The sequence below is a fragment of the Chlamydotis macqueenii genome, chromosome 1, assembly GCF_036417535.1.
Source record: "Chlamydotis macqueenii isolate bChlMac1 chromosome 1, bChlMac1.mat, whole genome shotgun sequence".
Lineage (NCBI taxonomy): Eukaryota > Metazoa > Chordata > Aves > Otidiformes > Otididae > Chlamydotis > Chlamydotis macqueenii.
Genome location: NC_141556.1, coordinates 75,757,936 through 75,774,450, shown reverse-complemented (window position 1 = coordinate 75,774,450; position 16,515 = coordinate 75,757,936). Strand labels below are relative to the sequence as shown.

Genomic DNA, 16,515 nt, shown 5'->3' with positions numbered 1-16,515 from the left:
CTTGCCAAAAAAGCACCTTATCTTTAGTGCCTTCAGGTGTAACAACAGATAATCTAATGTGCTCAAAAAGAGCTGGCTTTTTTCTTTTTTTTTTTTTTTTTTTTTTTTTTAATTCTGAATGCTGTGGGGTTGAGGGAGGAAGCCATATGCAGGAAGCAAAAAAGCAGATAGTATATATCGTAGGAGGCAATTACTGTTTGCCAAGCCAGTAATTTAATAAGTTGCATATGATGATTCATTTAAAAAATTGTTTACTACATAGTAAGTACTAATACTAAGGATAGTATTGGAAAACCTAAGACACTGGTTGCCCTGCATCCATCAGAGTGTGCAGTATTGTTTGAGTTTCTAATAACTGAATTTTCAAAAATGTATCTAATGCTTTTCACTGCTTGAAATAGCCATTCTCAAATGTATTTCTTAAGGTGTTTTTGGTGGTAAGAATACTGTAGGGAAATTATTCATTCTGCTGTTCTTTAAAAAAGGTAAAACTTCACCTTAGGGCACTGGAAAGGGACTGCAGTTGGAGCTCTGCTTGTTTCCCTTGTGCCACTGTTCTTCAGCCTGTGTCTGAGGAGTGGTGCCAGCATGAGCTTTTTCAAGACTGGAATTATGACATAGTTCCCACCATGTTGAGCAGTTGCTTAACATTTTCTTCTTCTAGATCTCAGGTGAGTTTTTTCTAAACTTGAGAAATAATGATCATCTCTGATGCAAAGGCGTGGCCACACTGGCTCCCAGCAGGTACTGGTGCTGCTGCACCAGAACATGTCTGGGGAAGGGAGGCAGTTGCAGCAGCCAAAGCATCATTTTCTCACACAGTCATTGAAATAAGATCTATTTTATTTTGCAGCACATTTTAATATGTGGAAGCAAAACTATTTTGTTTAAATTAGTCTGCTCTGCCGTCATCAGTGTGAAATTCAACTGCATCGCAAATGAAAGAAGTGGGATGGGCGAGAGGTGAGGCTGAATGTGACCTACACCTCTACCAGGTATGTGCACGTGATATAAACCAGCTCTCTGCTGCCTGTGGTTCTCCCAGCACCCTTGGTGTTCTGGAAGGGGAAGTGTAGGAAGAGGCCCTCTGACACTATATGGAATCTACTTTTCTGCTTCTCAAACAATAACAGCAGGCATTTGTTTGGTGCTCATTTGGGATATGTGTGGGAGAGTGCATAGATTTTTCTAGGACAAAAACTAGATAGTTTTGCTTGCACACCAAGTTAAATAGAATCCTTCTGAGAAGACACCTTCTGCAACAATTGTGCAGATAGCTGGCCGCTTTTGGACACCTACAGCTGAGCTGTGTTCCCACTGCATCTTCTGTTTTTTTTCCTATTTTTTTTTTTTTTTCCCCCTTGGTCTTTGATGGCAGTGTGTAGTTTGATACTGCTTCCAGGACTGAAGTGTTACCAACAGCATGATGTTGAAAAGGCTGGTAAAGAAGCTGTCTAATATTAAAACTTATTCCTCTACCACATTTCTTCACTTCTAACTTAGGATTTCTGTTGCTCTCCTGTCTTATCTTCCCACTGTCACTATGCAGTCTGGTGTACTCAGACCAGCACTAGTGTTCTCTGTTAGCCAATTTAACGATCTGTCACTGTGAGATACCCAAGATGCTCAGACTTCAGTATGTCCATAAAGAACAAGTGCATGTTTTACACTCAAATAAGAGATTTAGAAATTAATTTTTATTTTTTTTTATCAGCAAAAGTGCTTTTAAAGCTTAATGTTTACAAACTAAAACTGAATGGAAATCTTATTTTTGGGTATTACCAAGGGATTCTAGTAAATGTAATTCTGCATGAAAACAGTGCCCTTAGCTCTGTATTTTAACATAATCTTCTAATCCAATGTGTTTGTTGAAAAGCCAAAGCTATTTAAAGCTTTTAGTTGTACAAAACAGTTCAATTCAGTTTCAAGCTGCCCTTCAGTTTTACCTCAGTTGAATAACTGCTACATCTATTTATGGCTTGGCTTGACATTTATTACCGGTCTTTAAACACAGAATTTATGATACTGAAAACAAGCTCCTCTTCTGAGAAATCATGGGGAAGTGGAGAAAACAGTTCCTTGTCAGCTTATGAATGTAATCCACTGACACCCTCATTTACACATCACAGAGAAAGTAACCCAGAGCCTGAATCAAGTCAAAGTGACTTTTTTAATCTTCAAGAAAAAAAACAGAACTGTCACATCCTTATGTGTAAGAAAATGTGTTTTGATCCAAAAATCAAAGCCCACTGGACTGCTTTTTGTTTATCCTTACTGCTCCTCTGTATTAGTAAACAATTCCAGTGGTTCACTGGAAAGATGAATAACTACCTGTGTAGAAGAGAATATTAGTTTTCAGAGAGAAAATGAAGACTTTTCAGAGAATTTTTTCTTTTCCTATATAGCAACATGAATAAAAGCACTAAACTGGGCCTGTCTGCCTTAAAGTATAAAAATAAGCTGAGTAAATGGCAAAATGAGATTTTTTTTTCTTACATGTTACTAACAAGGCTCACTTTCAGATTCATACCTTGTTTTAATCATACAGACATCTATATTTTCAGTCAACTTTATTGATAAAATAAGTTTACTGTACAGTACACAACTCTAGCCATAAATTCTTTTCAAGCCATCTGCATTACAAAAATAACAGGTATGCAATGAAAAATAGTCACTCCACACACTGTGAAGGTTCTTTAAAATCCTAAAGTGATCAGGTCAGGGAATGACAGGGGAGACATATCAAATATGAAGACTAGGAGTAGATAAATTAAGTCACATTTCATAAATTTACAAAAATAAACACTAATCAAGCATCATTATTTCATAATAGAGCAACCTTCAAGAACTGCCAGAGACTAACAACCCTTCTCTGCTATACAGCTCTGGGGATTGTATTTGAAAGACAAACCTGAAAGTCAGCCATGAAACTGCATTCAGCATTAAATGGATAAAAATGCCTCTGATACCAGTCAATGGCTGAAAAGACACTTGTAAAAAGAATAACTTAATCAACTGAAACCAAAACACCTCCTAAGTTTGCAACAACAAAACACACTCCATTTAAAAAAAGATGTTTTTCTGATAAGTCACCAGCTTGCAAGCTACAGTAGAAATGCAAAATCTAAATTATAGGAGCAATGGCAAAGTTTTACAGATAATAACAGCAAACAAGTTTATTTTTGTGCTTGAGCTAAAGTCTTCCCCCCTAAATTACCTCCCAGTGGTCAGCAAGTTTGGAAATGGTTAAAACTCCTTTTCCATGCACATGACTGTCCTCAATATGCTCCTAAGCCTAGAAACAAGCTAAGATGCTCTGGAACGAGAAGCAGCAGTTTCTCCATTTATAAAAGATGCTTTTAAAACTTTGAGAGCTTGATTTATGTGTCCTTTCAACTGCATTTCCCAACATATGTATTAATTGAAAACTAGCATTTGTCTCTGCTAAACACTCCTTTCCTACCACTTCACTCTTTCCTCTTAAAAGCAGTACAGGAAGGAGGGCAGCAACTGACAGCAAGAAAACAAAAATATGAAGCTCCCTATAAATTAGTTTGCTGGAAACTGAAACTTCACCCTTAGACCTGTGGTGCATTTACCTTCAGCCCAGGGAAGCTGTACTGAGTCGAAGGGAGTTGCGTGTACAACTGACACGCTTAAGAGTGTTTGATGCTTAATTCTTTTTGCATTGTTGCAACCGAAAATCAAATTTGATTAAATGCCAGACAATTTCAGAGTACGAGTTCAACTTACTTTGCTAGGTGAGTTATTAAACAGCCAGAATATTCAACTGGAGGTGGCAGTTGAGGATCTACAGTTTTCTGTTGTTGAAAGCTTTCACTTTGCTGCTTTAAGTATGCTTTCCCAGTAAAGAATATATTAACATCCTGGACAAAAAGTGATGAATACACATCAACACTAGGAATGTACTTGCTGCTTTGACCAAGAAGAGAGAGTCTGACAAACAAAAGCCAAATATGAATTATTTCGGCACCTCTCTACTACAAGCCTGTCTTGTGCAGCACTTCCATCGTATCTGCATACAATATAAACTGCACTTTGATCTGGAAAAAACAATTCCTTTTCACTTCTGCAAGTATTCCAGGATTAAAAGTGAGCACTCTATTTGCCAGTATAGCATATTGAAGCTTTTCCTAGTGCAAACATAATGTGTTCCTGAAAGTTAAAAACCTTCTTGACTATTCAGTCAAAAGTATTCAGTACTTAAAGGAAAATTAAGAATATTGATTGCAGGCATGCAGGCTGCCAGCTTTGCCACAGAGCTTCTCCCTCCTTCCCCCAACCACCTTTCTGCTGCTACTGCTTGGGTGCTTTCAGATTGCCATTTCCCAGTCAGGAAGTTTGGGGAGGCAATCAGAAAATAAACCGATAGGACTAATGTGGCTTCTTACCTACTGAGAACTGCGCCTGGTTTTCTCTCATAAAAGTAGAAGCTAAGGCAGAAAGATACCATGCTACCTGTGTTCCAGAAAGGAATAAAGTGGGAGCAGCTTTTTTCATGTTTTCAAAATATAATTAAGTATATGTATTTTAAAGAATTTGATTCAATTTAAAAATAAATATTGAACAGCTGCAAAAGGCATTGCTTATGTTTAAACAATTGGCCTTATATTTGAACAGGATACCTTGCAGCTAAATAACAGAAATCCTCAAGTTTTATGCTGCCTATGTACCCTTTCCATTAAACAGGTTTGTTGCAAAATGAGAATTTAAAAAAACTTACTAAAATGAAAAAATGTAATGTGGATCATGCACAAAGCATATTCATAAGTTACTACTTTTTAGCCAGAGATCAAACTTTACATCTTGCCTTTATTATATAATAGGTGCACTGAAACTTTGTATGAGCAATAACTTATATAAATTATGTGAAATCCTGTCTTTTATCTGTAAAATTACTTAATATAAAAATAATTAGTAAGTGCATTAATCCATTTCCTACTGAAGTTAGATCTATGGCAATTAATCTGTCACTAAGGGTTTTGTAGAATACCAACTTTAATTTTACGCAGTATAAAAGCCACTAAACTGGAGTTTAAGATGCATTAGCTTGCTGGTGCCCTATTCAGTAACAAGTGCTTGACAAGTGACCCCTGATACTCCCTTTGGAAAGTGTGCAATTGAAGCTCATTGACTTCCACAGTCTTTAGCTTTTCCTCAGGCTCAAATCACTGCTTGTTACTAATCCCGACAGAGATGTACTCTCTGATGCATCTTCTTTCTTGAGGTTCAGGAATGACTCTCTAGTTATTTGAAGAATTTCTCTCAATCCTTTGTTTTCTTGCTATACCAGAAAAAGAAAAAGCATTTAACCGAACACCAGAAAGAAGTCAGGATAACTACATTAATAATCTGCCCTCCCGTCTACTCCGAACATATGTATAAGGATTAAAATACTGATTTGCACTCAGGTACTGCTATGTTATCTCCGAAAAGTAAGAACGTTAGGCTTCTCACCCTCTTGCTTTCCTGACTGGGCATTAAGCGTATGAAAAAAAAAAGCTCAAAACATAAATATGGGTAAGAAAAGGGTATTTAAGTTCAAATGCTGCATTTAAAAAAACCTCCCATTCTTTCCACGCACCCTGTCCCATAATGAACTGCTTTGCTAGCACTTAATCAAAGAGCAAGAGTGTTGATGCTCCAATAATAAGCAACTGAGAATCCCTGCAAAACCACAAAATTATTATTAAAAAAAAATAGATATTTAAAAGCCAAAGGTGTGGGTATTATTATTATTTGCATCCTAGTGTCCTGTTAGGATGAATTTGTATTATTTCCCAGCTTTTTGCTACACTCAGACTTCAAAAAAGAGAAACCTTAAGCCAGTATACAGATATAAATCCCTGATTTCTGGTGATGAAGTGGCACCTATGCAAGACTTGAGGGTAAGCTATAGTGGGGAAAACACTACTTACAGTCCTCCCACCAAAGAAGGTGCAACAAAATAGCAGTGTGAGTGAATGGTACAATAACTCATAAGAGATACTAACTCAACAGAAATAACTGTGATCTTACTGACACTTACTGACTGACACTTGCTGTCTTGCTATTTGTACCATTGCTGCTTTTATTTCATACTTACTTCGAGCTGAATGATACGTTCCTGCTCTTTACAGCCATGCTTTTCATCAATTTCAATGGCTTTTCTCATTACTGCTGCCATTTCTGTAATTTGGTCCACATGCACTTGCAGCTCCTAAGACATAAAAAATAAAATAATGACAACTTTAGTAATATATTTTCTACATTATTAAAAATAAGCCAAGTAATGTGCATTTTGACTGCTGTACTACTTAATAAAAATATGAACACAGCCTAAATGTGAGAAAACAAGTTCTCTATAACTTTACAGTGTGTGCAGCCACTGTGGTCCTTTTTATTTAAATAAATCTGGTTTGCTGCACAGTGATCCCTTTTATTAGAATTTTGTAAATGACTTTGTCTTCCATGGCTTCGAAATTACTATGAGTTAGTCATGTGCTTGCTCTGACAAGGCCTTCCTGTGTTGCAGGAGCTGATGTATATAATTTTGGATATGCAGAAAGACTAAACTCATCTAGGAACAGCAGGCTCCGTGACACGCTTTCCATTTGTTTGAAACCTGATCTCAAGTCTGCTACAGCCAGTACGAGCCCATGGGTAGGCATTTATCTCTTAAAAAGACCACGTGAAGTGGTCATCCTTACTATGTCATATATTAGGAAACTCAGGTCTGTTCTTTGGTCTTTTTTAGATACTTCTGCTTGAATCCATTTCCAATTGCAGCTTATCTAGGATCTGGACTTCAGAGGTCCTTGTCCTTGCTGAACAGCAAGAAAAACTTGTGTCCTGACTGACCTCTGTGTCTGTTCATTAATGCTAGTAGGGTACTTTCCTATTACAAATAAATAACTACCCGATCTCACTGAACTATTCAAGGAGAAAGGAAAAAGAGAAGTAGTTTGGTCTGCTCTTGTCCTGTTCCGCTGCCAGGAATGGGATGATAGGAGCCATTAACAAAGGCATAACAGCCTTTGCAAGGAAGCTAGATTTTAGATAATCTCTGTTTGCAGAGAAGTGATCTCTTACCTGGACCTTGTTGATTCAGGTGACAGTTTATTTTCTTGCTGGCCAACCAACCAGCAGGAAATGCTTAAAGGGTCACTACTTCTTTTCCCCTGCAGATCTAGATAAAGAGCCTATGCCTCTTTGGTATTCATTGCTATTCAGTTAAGCCAAATATTTTAATGGTATTTCCAGAAGCTTTTATTTTTCATTGTCTTCTCTTCAACTTGTCTTTTATTCCAATTCTGCTAACATGCTAGCCTCCCCATGTCTAACCTGACCTTTTAACAAAATTCACAGTAGTTACTAACTAATATTGGGAAAAGCAGAACTGTAGAACTGAAATGAAGAACAAGATAGACTAAAGTTAAATTCCACATTTAAATTATGAGTTTGACTGGAGGTCCATATGTCTAGCAGATTATCATCTTGCCTTTAAGCTACCAGAAATTATTAAGCTACAATAAAGAACTGCTACACTTGGAACTGTAAATTTTACCTGATGAAAACAAATATACTTTACTAAAATGAACATCAGCCCTTTCCCTCTGTTCCTCTCTGCCATACTAACTGCCAAAGCTATTATTTAGCTGTTTACTCATTAAACACCCACTCACAGCACAGGTGGGCAGGGGAGGGAAGGAACTGGCTGTAAATATTTATTTTCTTCTCAGTTTCCAGTTAAGGTGATTACATGAAATATTTTTTTCAATGAAAAACTAAATTTAGCTTGCAAGGAAGGTGTGATCAGTGGTAACAGAATGAGTTGGCAAGGACATACCCTTGAGAAGAATTAGGAAGGAGCTAGTGGTTTTTAGATATACTGCTGTCCTCCCTACTTCCTCTTTGGCCTGCTTACGTGGCCTCTCGATCAATATGATTTTAGGCCTGTTCCAAGGTCATTAATGTTAGGTCAGATGCTGACACAAAACTGTAAGGTTCTGCTCTGGAAAGATGTGTAAAACTTAGATGCTGTAATAGCCTTAAACATCTACAAACACTTTTTGTATCTCTTGCCTTTTTATTTGCATGCATTGTTTCTTTTCTCTGAAGAGAAAAAAAAAAACAAAAACACACATGCATTTTTAGGCCTTATTGCAGTTGAGTAAATTCAAACAGCATGCTTAGATCTGGGTCATTACTACCAACACACACTTTTCTCTTCTGTACAATACTGCTAAAATATTTTCTTTTAATTAAAGGAGGTGCTTCTTGATATGCAGAAATCAATGATTTTGTAATACTCTTTTGTAAATAGGCACCGAAGTTAATAGCTGCCACTTGAGAGAACAGCAATTACCGGTAACAGTGAGATTAATTCCTTAGGTATAATGGATTTTTTAGTTAACAGGAGACAAGTATTTAAAGACTGCTTTAAGATTGTTCAGTCTTACTGAATGTGAAGGCTGATCAGAAGAAGAACTAATGAAATTCCAGAAATCCAAAGTGTCAGGTTAAGAGTAATAAATCCTTTTCATCAGGCATTCTTGTGGGATCAGATTTAACCATAATGTTGAAGCTTAAATCTCCTGTTCAATGTTCTTTCCTCTCACCCTCCCCCAAGCTCTTAATCCATAGAAATGTTCCTAAATGAAATTTCACAGCCCATTTCAGGACAGATAATTTTACCCTCTTACCTTGCTACTCTTGAGGCTGTGAGATGTGTTATGCTAAATGCCAAGGTAACTTCTTCTGAAAAGGATATATCCCATCTTACCAATCTAAGTAGTCCCATTGATTTCAATGGCACTAACTACATACATGAGATTTTGTAAGGAGAAAAGAAAACATCAAATTCTTAAACTTTGTTTTCCCAGTATGCAGACCCTAACTCTGCTTTGCAGACTCTGTTTGTTGAGGTCAAAGATTATTAAACACTTGGAACTAATGTTTGTCTACAGTTATGCTGCTCTGAGATGATTGTTTCATTTAAAATGTCATGTAATACTTTGTTAGAAAGCTCCTGTTTAGATGTATTAGTGACCTAGAATAACATTTTCCTGAAAAACTCCAAAGTATATATTAATGCTATAAAAACATACTTTAACCTTATATAAAGCTGCTGAATACTCAAATATACCTCCCCCATGATAGTTTACAAAAACATTGCTTGATTGCACTTTGCTCTTATACTTTTCAAAAGCCCTAAGACAAAGCACACCCAATACCAGCAACTTTCAACGCCCTTCAAGCATCTCAGGCTGCCCTGGATTCTACGTAGCAATCCTGATCAGTACCAAAACAAGAAGTAAGGGTTGAAGCAGCAAAGAGGAGAAGCGTGTGCTCAGTTGTTAAATATTCAAAAGAGCTTTTGAAATACATATATATTTTAATTTACAGTATTTATGGGAAAAATATTAAAATACTGGATTTACAAAGCTTTCTCCTCCTACTCTCTCCAGTAAGCACAGGTTTATGAATTATTTGTTGGAGTCACAAGCGTAAGTTAAAGCCAGTCTCAGAATGTTTGAATATTATTGAAATCTGTGGGCATCTGGAAGTAGAATATGGCAGTTGCCTTAAAGACCTAGGCAAAACAAAATTAAATTAAGTAGATACACTAATGAAATGCTACTTGATAAAAGCTTAAATAAATCAGAAGCTAGTAACTTTGACTTACCAGACTGATCAAGTTTCCTGTTCATGTTTCATGGACTGGATTATACAAATTAGGGCTTGTTAGTACAATGATATAAAACTGAGATAAAGTAAGCTTTCAACAGATCCACTACAAACTAACTTAAGTGTTAACTAAAAAAAAGAAAAGCAAAGAAGCAATAAAGTTCTTACCTTGGAATGTTGCTCTTTTAACTTCATTATTATACTTGGATCATCCTTTTTGCTCGCCATAAGCAACCTAAACATCTGTTCTCTGTACTTGCTCATTATGAGTTCCAAAGCAGACTGATGTTCTTCAAGAGATGTGCGTAGTTCTACCAACATAATTTTAAATTCAGTTAAAATTTAACAGAGAAGAACTGAAATAAAATGCAAAAGTGCTTGAGCTTGAGAAAACCAAAATAAGCTCTTAATTCAGTGTCCCCTCTCCTACACCATAAAATGTATGTAGGCTCTGCAAATGTCTTTACTGATGACTCCCCTGGGAAAATTCTTGTTCCGTCAGAAGCAGAAGGTCTTTTGTTAATATGACTTCATATTCAGTTCCTTTAGCTGATATAAGCTATCTCGAGTGTAGTAGAGGAGCTTTACTCTAGCCACGCTGTACAAAAACTGGATGTGTTTTAATCTGCAGCTTGGTAAAATAAGTGTTAAAAAATGCTTGTGTTCAGAATATACTAAGTCAAAGGACAAACAACTCCCGAGAATAAGACAAGACTCGTACAAATAGAGATCACTGACTCCTTTGCTGTTAGAATACCGAAGGTATTCCATGAGGAACAGTATATTCCTAGAGTACAGAATTCCAGAAAAAAAATTATACTATTGCACTTACACTACAACTTGTCCTGACTGCTCCTAAGTTAGGTATTTTTAGCAGTTGGAAAACACATCTCCAAATAGATACTTATATTACAGAAGTAAGTTATGTTTATCTCCTTACTTGTGCTGAACATTAGATAAGGAAGAAAAAGTAATTTTCCACAATTCTCTCTTTTTGTTAATCATAGTCACAGTGGTTTGACATTAGGACTCTTTTATTAGATTGCATTATGATCAGTTAAACTGACAAACTGAAATGAGAAGAAAAAATTTATTCTACAACAATTTTTTGAGAATAGATCAATGGTAAAAGTCTCACTAATTCCAGTGGTGCTGGCTGGAACTTGTAAAAGATAGAAGATTAATGTTTTACCTTTATTTTCCTGTTGCAATTCCCTAATCTGCCTGTTTTCTTGTTGGATGCCCATCACTAATGTAGACCGAGGACGATGTCTTGCTACTTCATTGAGCTCCTGAATTTCTTCTTGATACTAGTTATTATTCAAACAAACAAACAAACAAAAAAAACCAAACCACAACATACTTTGAGTAACTGAAGGCAAGTATTACTCAGCAAGTCACAAAGGACCAGTTCTCATGTCAGTCTGTAACCAGCAATATAATGCTTATTTTTAAACAACAACATCAAACAAATAAACAAAAACACTTCTGAAGGGGTTGCTAACATACTGCCCTTTAGAGACACAAAACTATCACCTTTGTTTTTAAACAAGTTTCATACCTCACATATGTATAATAGGTATTATTTAACCTTCAATTAATGCAGGTCAAATTCACCATCAAGTAATTTACAACTGATATACATATGGTAAAGAAAAACCATGAAGCATTGACCTCTAGATATTTACTGTTGCTTCCCAATACCTTAAATCACAAGGTTGTATGGGTACAAGTCACATGGACCTGAATGAATGGATCCTCTCAACAAACGCGTAAATTTAATACTCTTGATTTGAAGCCATGAAGCCTCTGCATGACTAGTTTTACAAGGCTGACGCACATGCAGGGTTTTATTATTTTACACATTTCCTGTGTTCTATTAAAACAACAGGATGAACTCCCACATGGAAAATCAGTAGACACCTTTGCGTTTTTCCAGACTTTCTCTAGTGAATGTCACGCTCAATTTAACAACATAGTAGTAGCTTAACCTCAGAATGGAAGTGATCACGAATAAGCCTAAGAGGCTGCTTTGAAACAAAAGGAGACTGTGAGAAGACAAAGTATTCTGAACAGAAGAAAGCATGACAGAGCCTCTGTATGATTAAATGTGCATGTCAAAATTAATAAAACAGTAGTATTCACAGAAAAGAAAAACACTAGAAACCACACAATGGTTTGTAAGATACCAACCCCATTTCTACCAGCGTTCTTCAAATAAATGCTAGTTTTCAATATTTAAGCTAAAGTAACAGAGGAAACTTCTTCACAGGATCAAACTAAATATATAAACCTGTTTTTCAATCATAGTCACACCTATAATTAAAATACTTAGTATCGTATTAAAGCATTAACCAAATAACATACTGATTCTACATTGCAGAGTACCACACAAAAATGACTTTAAATTATGTGTTTCCAAGTTGTTTTTTTAATGAAGTAAACAAAGTTGGAAAACAAACCTGTTTCATTGCTTCAACCCGCTTGTTAAGAGTTGTAGTCTGTTCAATAAGAGCTTCTGCGGCATTGTCATGTTCCCTTAGCCGTTCCACCAGTGCTTTGGCATCTGCTAAGGCTTTTTCAATTGTGCAACTCATTTCTAAAGATTAGAAATGTATTATTTTCACAACATCATCTGTTTGCTATACAGAGAATAGCTATCCATGCAATATATATATATTTTTAGTCTAAAGACGCTGAATACAACCTTTCCCTGAGAAACATCCAGATATTTTGTTATCTTTTAGAAGCAGGGAAAATTAATATATTTTAAGAGTACTCTAAAATCTGCCTTTCCTTTTTCTCCTTTTTATTTGCTGTTGAGACATGTATATCTGAGCAAGGAAATGAAAGTAAACTTTGTGTTGTGAGGACAGTATCAATACCCTAAGTGCAAAAGGAGGACTACTGAACGTATGGAGACTGAACAGTGCATATTCTTCTGTAAGTAGCAGAGGAAAAAAAAAAAAGAATATTACGTTAATTATTTCATTTTTCAATACTACCTGTTGGTTTTTGGTTTTTTTTTATATGCCCTTCTACCAGTCAGATATACCTCAAGATATTTGAGAAATCCAACACAAAAGAGAATGTCAAAGGACTACAGTGGGCTGGAAGATTTTTATTAATTAAATCAGCAGAGAAGGAACAGCTCAAATTGACAGAATAGAGAAAATTACTTGGGGAAAATTCAGAAAACTAAAGGCTTGTTTTTTCTCTATGTCTACAAATTAACAGAAACATCACTGCATGGAATAAAATTTTCAAAAGGATACAGAAAGACAGCAACTTAGCTAAGAAAAAGAACCAACTGCATAGCTACAAAACCAGCCTTCTAATTGCAGTAGTTGTTAGCAGAAATTACATATTGCTAGAATTGCTAAACTTGGCAAACACTTGTACACATTACAGTTTCCAAAACACTGCCCTTTACATTGAATTTTTTCATACTCGTTCTTGATAGATAAAGTGTCAAGTCCAAGATTTTCAGCCTAAGTTTTTATTTTCTTTTAAGAAACCTTGCACTTTTTCAGCAGAAAAGGAAATCTACTTAAACTCCTTGCTTGGACTGTTCTTCAGCAATCAGACAATGACTTTAGAGGCTTAGGGAGTTATGTGCCTTATTAATACAAGGCTTGATATTTGTTTCAGGAAACTTTCTAAGGTACTGCAAGATCAACTAAATACATTTCCTAGCCAGGCCATTTGCTAAAGGTGAATTGTTTTGTCAGCATAAAAGGTCAGCAAGCTTTTCCCTGAACTACGGGGGGGAGGGGGGAAGCTTCAAGTTGATTTTCTAAGTTTCTTAGGCACCTTGACAAATCATGGCCTAGGATTTGTAAGCCAAGATTAAAGAAATCCTCACATCTTCCCAAACTGACTTTTTCCCATTATCCTAGTTAAGTAGCAAAAGTAAGGATTTTTCAAGCAGCAGAAGATTTACAAACATAGCAGGAATATCTGGCCCTCATGCATTAAGGTGGGGGAAAACTAAGCAAGACAACAGCATTTTAGAACATTGAAGAGCTCTCGTGCACCCCAGAGCACCCTGCAAGATCTAGTCTTTTTCAATTTGGTAACTTAATTAGCTGTTCCCTCTGCTCCTAGGAGCACATGTAACACAAAAGCATTCAGATTACTTTTTCTGTGCCAAAAGGTCTTTTAGGGACCCTACCATTACAGAAAGGTAGAGCTTTGTTTACTGATAAAGGAGCTTCAGAAAGTGAGTTTTGTGAATGCACAGAGCACACCTGTTTTAACCTGTGTTTTCTTTAACTCTTGTGTTACAGAAAGCATCCGTGTTTTGGCACGTACAAGTTTCCTATGGACATTCAGAATGTTGATTCCCTCCTGTTTATCAACCAGATTTTTCATTTTAACCGCCACACGATGCATAGATGTATTTGAGGTATTGAGTCAAGTTCTTCAGCAGGCCGGTGTGTTATCACAGGTAGTTAATTTCTTCACTCTGGTTTAGCAGTTTGAGCTCTTCTTAATATTATGTACAAAGGAATCATGCTGCATTGTTTTTAGGGATGTGCTTTTCTTGCTCCTCATTTCTCTTTCCAGTTCTGGTCTCACATTCTTACCAGACTACAAAAACATCACAGACAAAAGATAACCTTCCACACTAGCTGACTAAACGGTTACATAAATTGCTTTAATCAGATCCATATTTAAGGAGAATTTGAAGAGCAGTCTTTAACTCAATTCACGGGTCATGAATTCTCTAGCCAGTATAAACAAAGCCACTCAGGCCTCTCAATACATTTGGTATTTAGACTACAATGCAGTTAACACCTCTCATAATTTGTATGCATCAATATAAACTTTTAAATACAGTACGTATTCATCCTCCCATCCGCTCTCTCATTTTGACTCAACCCAACCACACAAGATAAAAAGAAACTCGTCTGTAGCAAAGCCACCGGCATTCTTTTTCACAGCAAATGAGCTGGGGAAGACAATGTGCGTGCCTTGTGTGGAACGCAGACGCACAAATTCAGCAGCGCGTATCCACCCTCGCAGCGCAGCAGTTTCAGCAGGCCAGAGGCCATCTCCTGTGTTCAGGCAGGATTTGTATCTCAAAAAGGAGAGTCACTATTTGTATCACGGGAATTCATAATGGCTACGAATCTTGTCTCGGATTCCTTTGGGCAAGACCTGATCCCTGGAATTGAAAATTCTCTCTAGTTGCTCATCTGGCTGCCTATGAAAACCAAAACTTTTGTCGTATCCTAAACTAGATCTAAATCTGTGAGTTAACCTGGACATTTAGGGGAAAAAACCCAACCGATTAATCAAATATATTTGATTCAAATCAACTCTTATTGTCTATTTTTTTTAATGAGCATGAGGACGATAGCAGCTGAACTTTATGATTCCTGAACTCCCTACAAGAGATGCCCAGTTGCAAATGTGTTTGTTCGCCTGCAATCTTACCAACAGGGTCAACAGGTAGCACGAGCAACAACCCGAACAACATAGCAATACTGCTACTACATATTCATTTCCTGCCACTTCCTGCTATTTACTAATTGCTTGCATTATCAAATTTGGCTGCCCCTAAAAAAAAACAAACCAAAACCACCCCAACACTAACGAATAAAGATTTTTGTGCAACTATAGCCTTCCTCTAGTTTTCTGTCTTTTCTTTCTTTTACATCCTTACTGAAAGCTGTGTTTTCCCATAGCTTAACGCTTCGGGGTTTTTTGGTTTTTTTTTCCCCAGTTTTGCAACACCGAACGACGCTGCGCTTTCTCAGAGTTCGAGGCTGGGTGTAATCGTCCACCGGCACTCTCAGTGCAAAAGGAGAATCCCAGGGGCAGCGCGGGCTCCAGACTCCCGTTTCCAGCGGCACGGCGCGAACCGCGAGCCTGCCGCCGGCGAACAGGCCCAGCCCGCTCACGCACCGGGCTTCCCCGCCGCTCGCCGGCCGAGGGAGGGGAGCGGGGGGCGGGGGGGCGCACGCCAATTGGGACTGTCGCGACAGAGGCACCTGCCGTGAGACGGCGGGCACGGGAAGGCCGGTGAAGGCTCCCAAAGCTGAGAAGGGCTCGCCCCGGCCCACCCCGGCTAAAGGGGGGGGGGGAAAGGGTGGTGATTGGGGGGGGGCTCCTCCTCCTCCCTCGCACCCTTCCTGAGGTCACGGCCCCGGGGCTCCCCGCGCGCCCCACCGCGAGTCCGCCGGGCTCCCAACCGCCCGGCAGCAAAGGCACCGGTAGCCCATTTCCCGCCTCGCGTCACTCACTCATGACCAGCGGTCCCGGCAGCGCCGGGGAGAGAGGGGGGTGAAGCCCCGACCGAGCGGCCCGCCCCGCTGTCAAATGGCGGGGGGCCGCAGGGGGAACCGGAGGAGGCGCGTCCCCGCCAGTGGGCGGGGCGGCCAGAGGCGAGGCGAGGGCGGCCGCGCGACCTGCCGGCGGCACTGGGCGAGCGCCCGCTGCTCTCGCGAGAGTTCACCTTGCCTCGCCGCCTCTCCCAGCTCTCGCGAGAGAGGCCGCTCCCGCCCCTTCTCCTCGTCTTCCTATTGGCTACCTCCGCAAAAAAAAAAAAAAAAAAAAAAAGCCCACCCCCCCCGCTGCCCGCACCCCTACGCGGGAGCTGCGTGGTGTCTCGCGAGGCCGGCGGCCTCGCGTTCCTCTTGTCCAGCGCCGTGCGGGAAGTGGCGCGGGCGGTGTCTATCGGCGGGGCGGGGCGGCCCGCGCCTCAGGCGGAAGGGGGAGCGGGGCGGGCATGGCGGGTGAGTGAGCCCGGGCAGCCTCCGGGGCCCAGGTGGCTGCCGCCGCCGCCGACCGCCGCCGCCGCGGCCGGGGAGCCGTGAG

At 39.0% G+C, this 16,515-nt stretch overlaps 2 protein-coding genes across 8 annotated transcripts in view; one reads left to right on the top strand and one right to left on the bottom strand.

The window, feature by feature from the left end:
* The window catches only part of TM7SF3 (transmembrane 7 superfamily member 3), a 36,547-nt gene extending 22,477 nt beyond the window's left edge, over window positions 1–14,070 (top strand). For 2 of the 5 annotated variants that reach the window (XR_015259869.1, XR_015259866.1), the window contains exons 13-16: window positions 486–671; window positions 854–995; window positions 6,536–6,663; window positions 13,980–14,070. The gene's annotated coding sequence lies outside the window, so the exon portion shown is untranslated. Of the gene's footprint in view, window positions 1–485; window positions 672–853; window positions 996–2,014; window positions 2,422–6,535; window positions 6,664–6,757; window positions 8,114–13,979 lie in introns of those variants that run through there. The other 3 variants (XR_015259870.1, XR_015259867.1, XR_015259871.1) reach the window with 3 other exon arrangements.
* FGFR1OP2 (FGFR1 oncogene partner 2) lies at window positions 2,554–16,167 on the bottom strand. 3 transcript variants are annotated; one of them, XM_086757064.1, is made up of 6 exons: window positions 15,942–16,167; window positions 12,153–12,289; window positions 10,883–11,000; window positions 9,859–10,001; window positions 6,107–6,220; window positions 2,554–5,305 (listed from the first exon to the last, which is right to left on the bottom strand). In XM_086757064.1, exons 1-6 carry the CDS (start codon window positions 15,943–15,945, stop codon window positions 5,168–5,170), a joined length of 654 nt encoding a protein of 217 aa, XP_086613190.1. In that variant the 5' UTR covers window positions 15,946–16,167; the 3' UTR covers window positions 2,554–5,167. The 3 variants fall into 3 exon arrangements, with proteins under 3 accessions (XP_086613190.1, XP_086613198.1, XP_086613182.1); XM_086757072.1 differs by lacking the exon at window positions 15,942–16,167 and adding an exon at window positions 14,005–14,142; XM_086757056.1 differs by lacking the exon at window positions 15,942–16,167 and adding an exon at window positions 13,941–14,085.
* Between the last annotated feature and the right edge of the window lie 348 nt (window positions 16,168–16,515).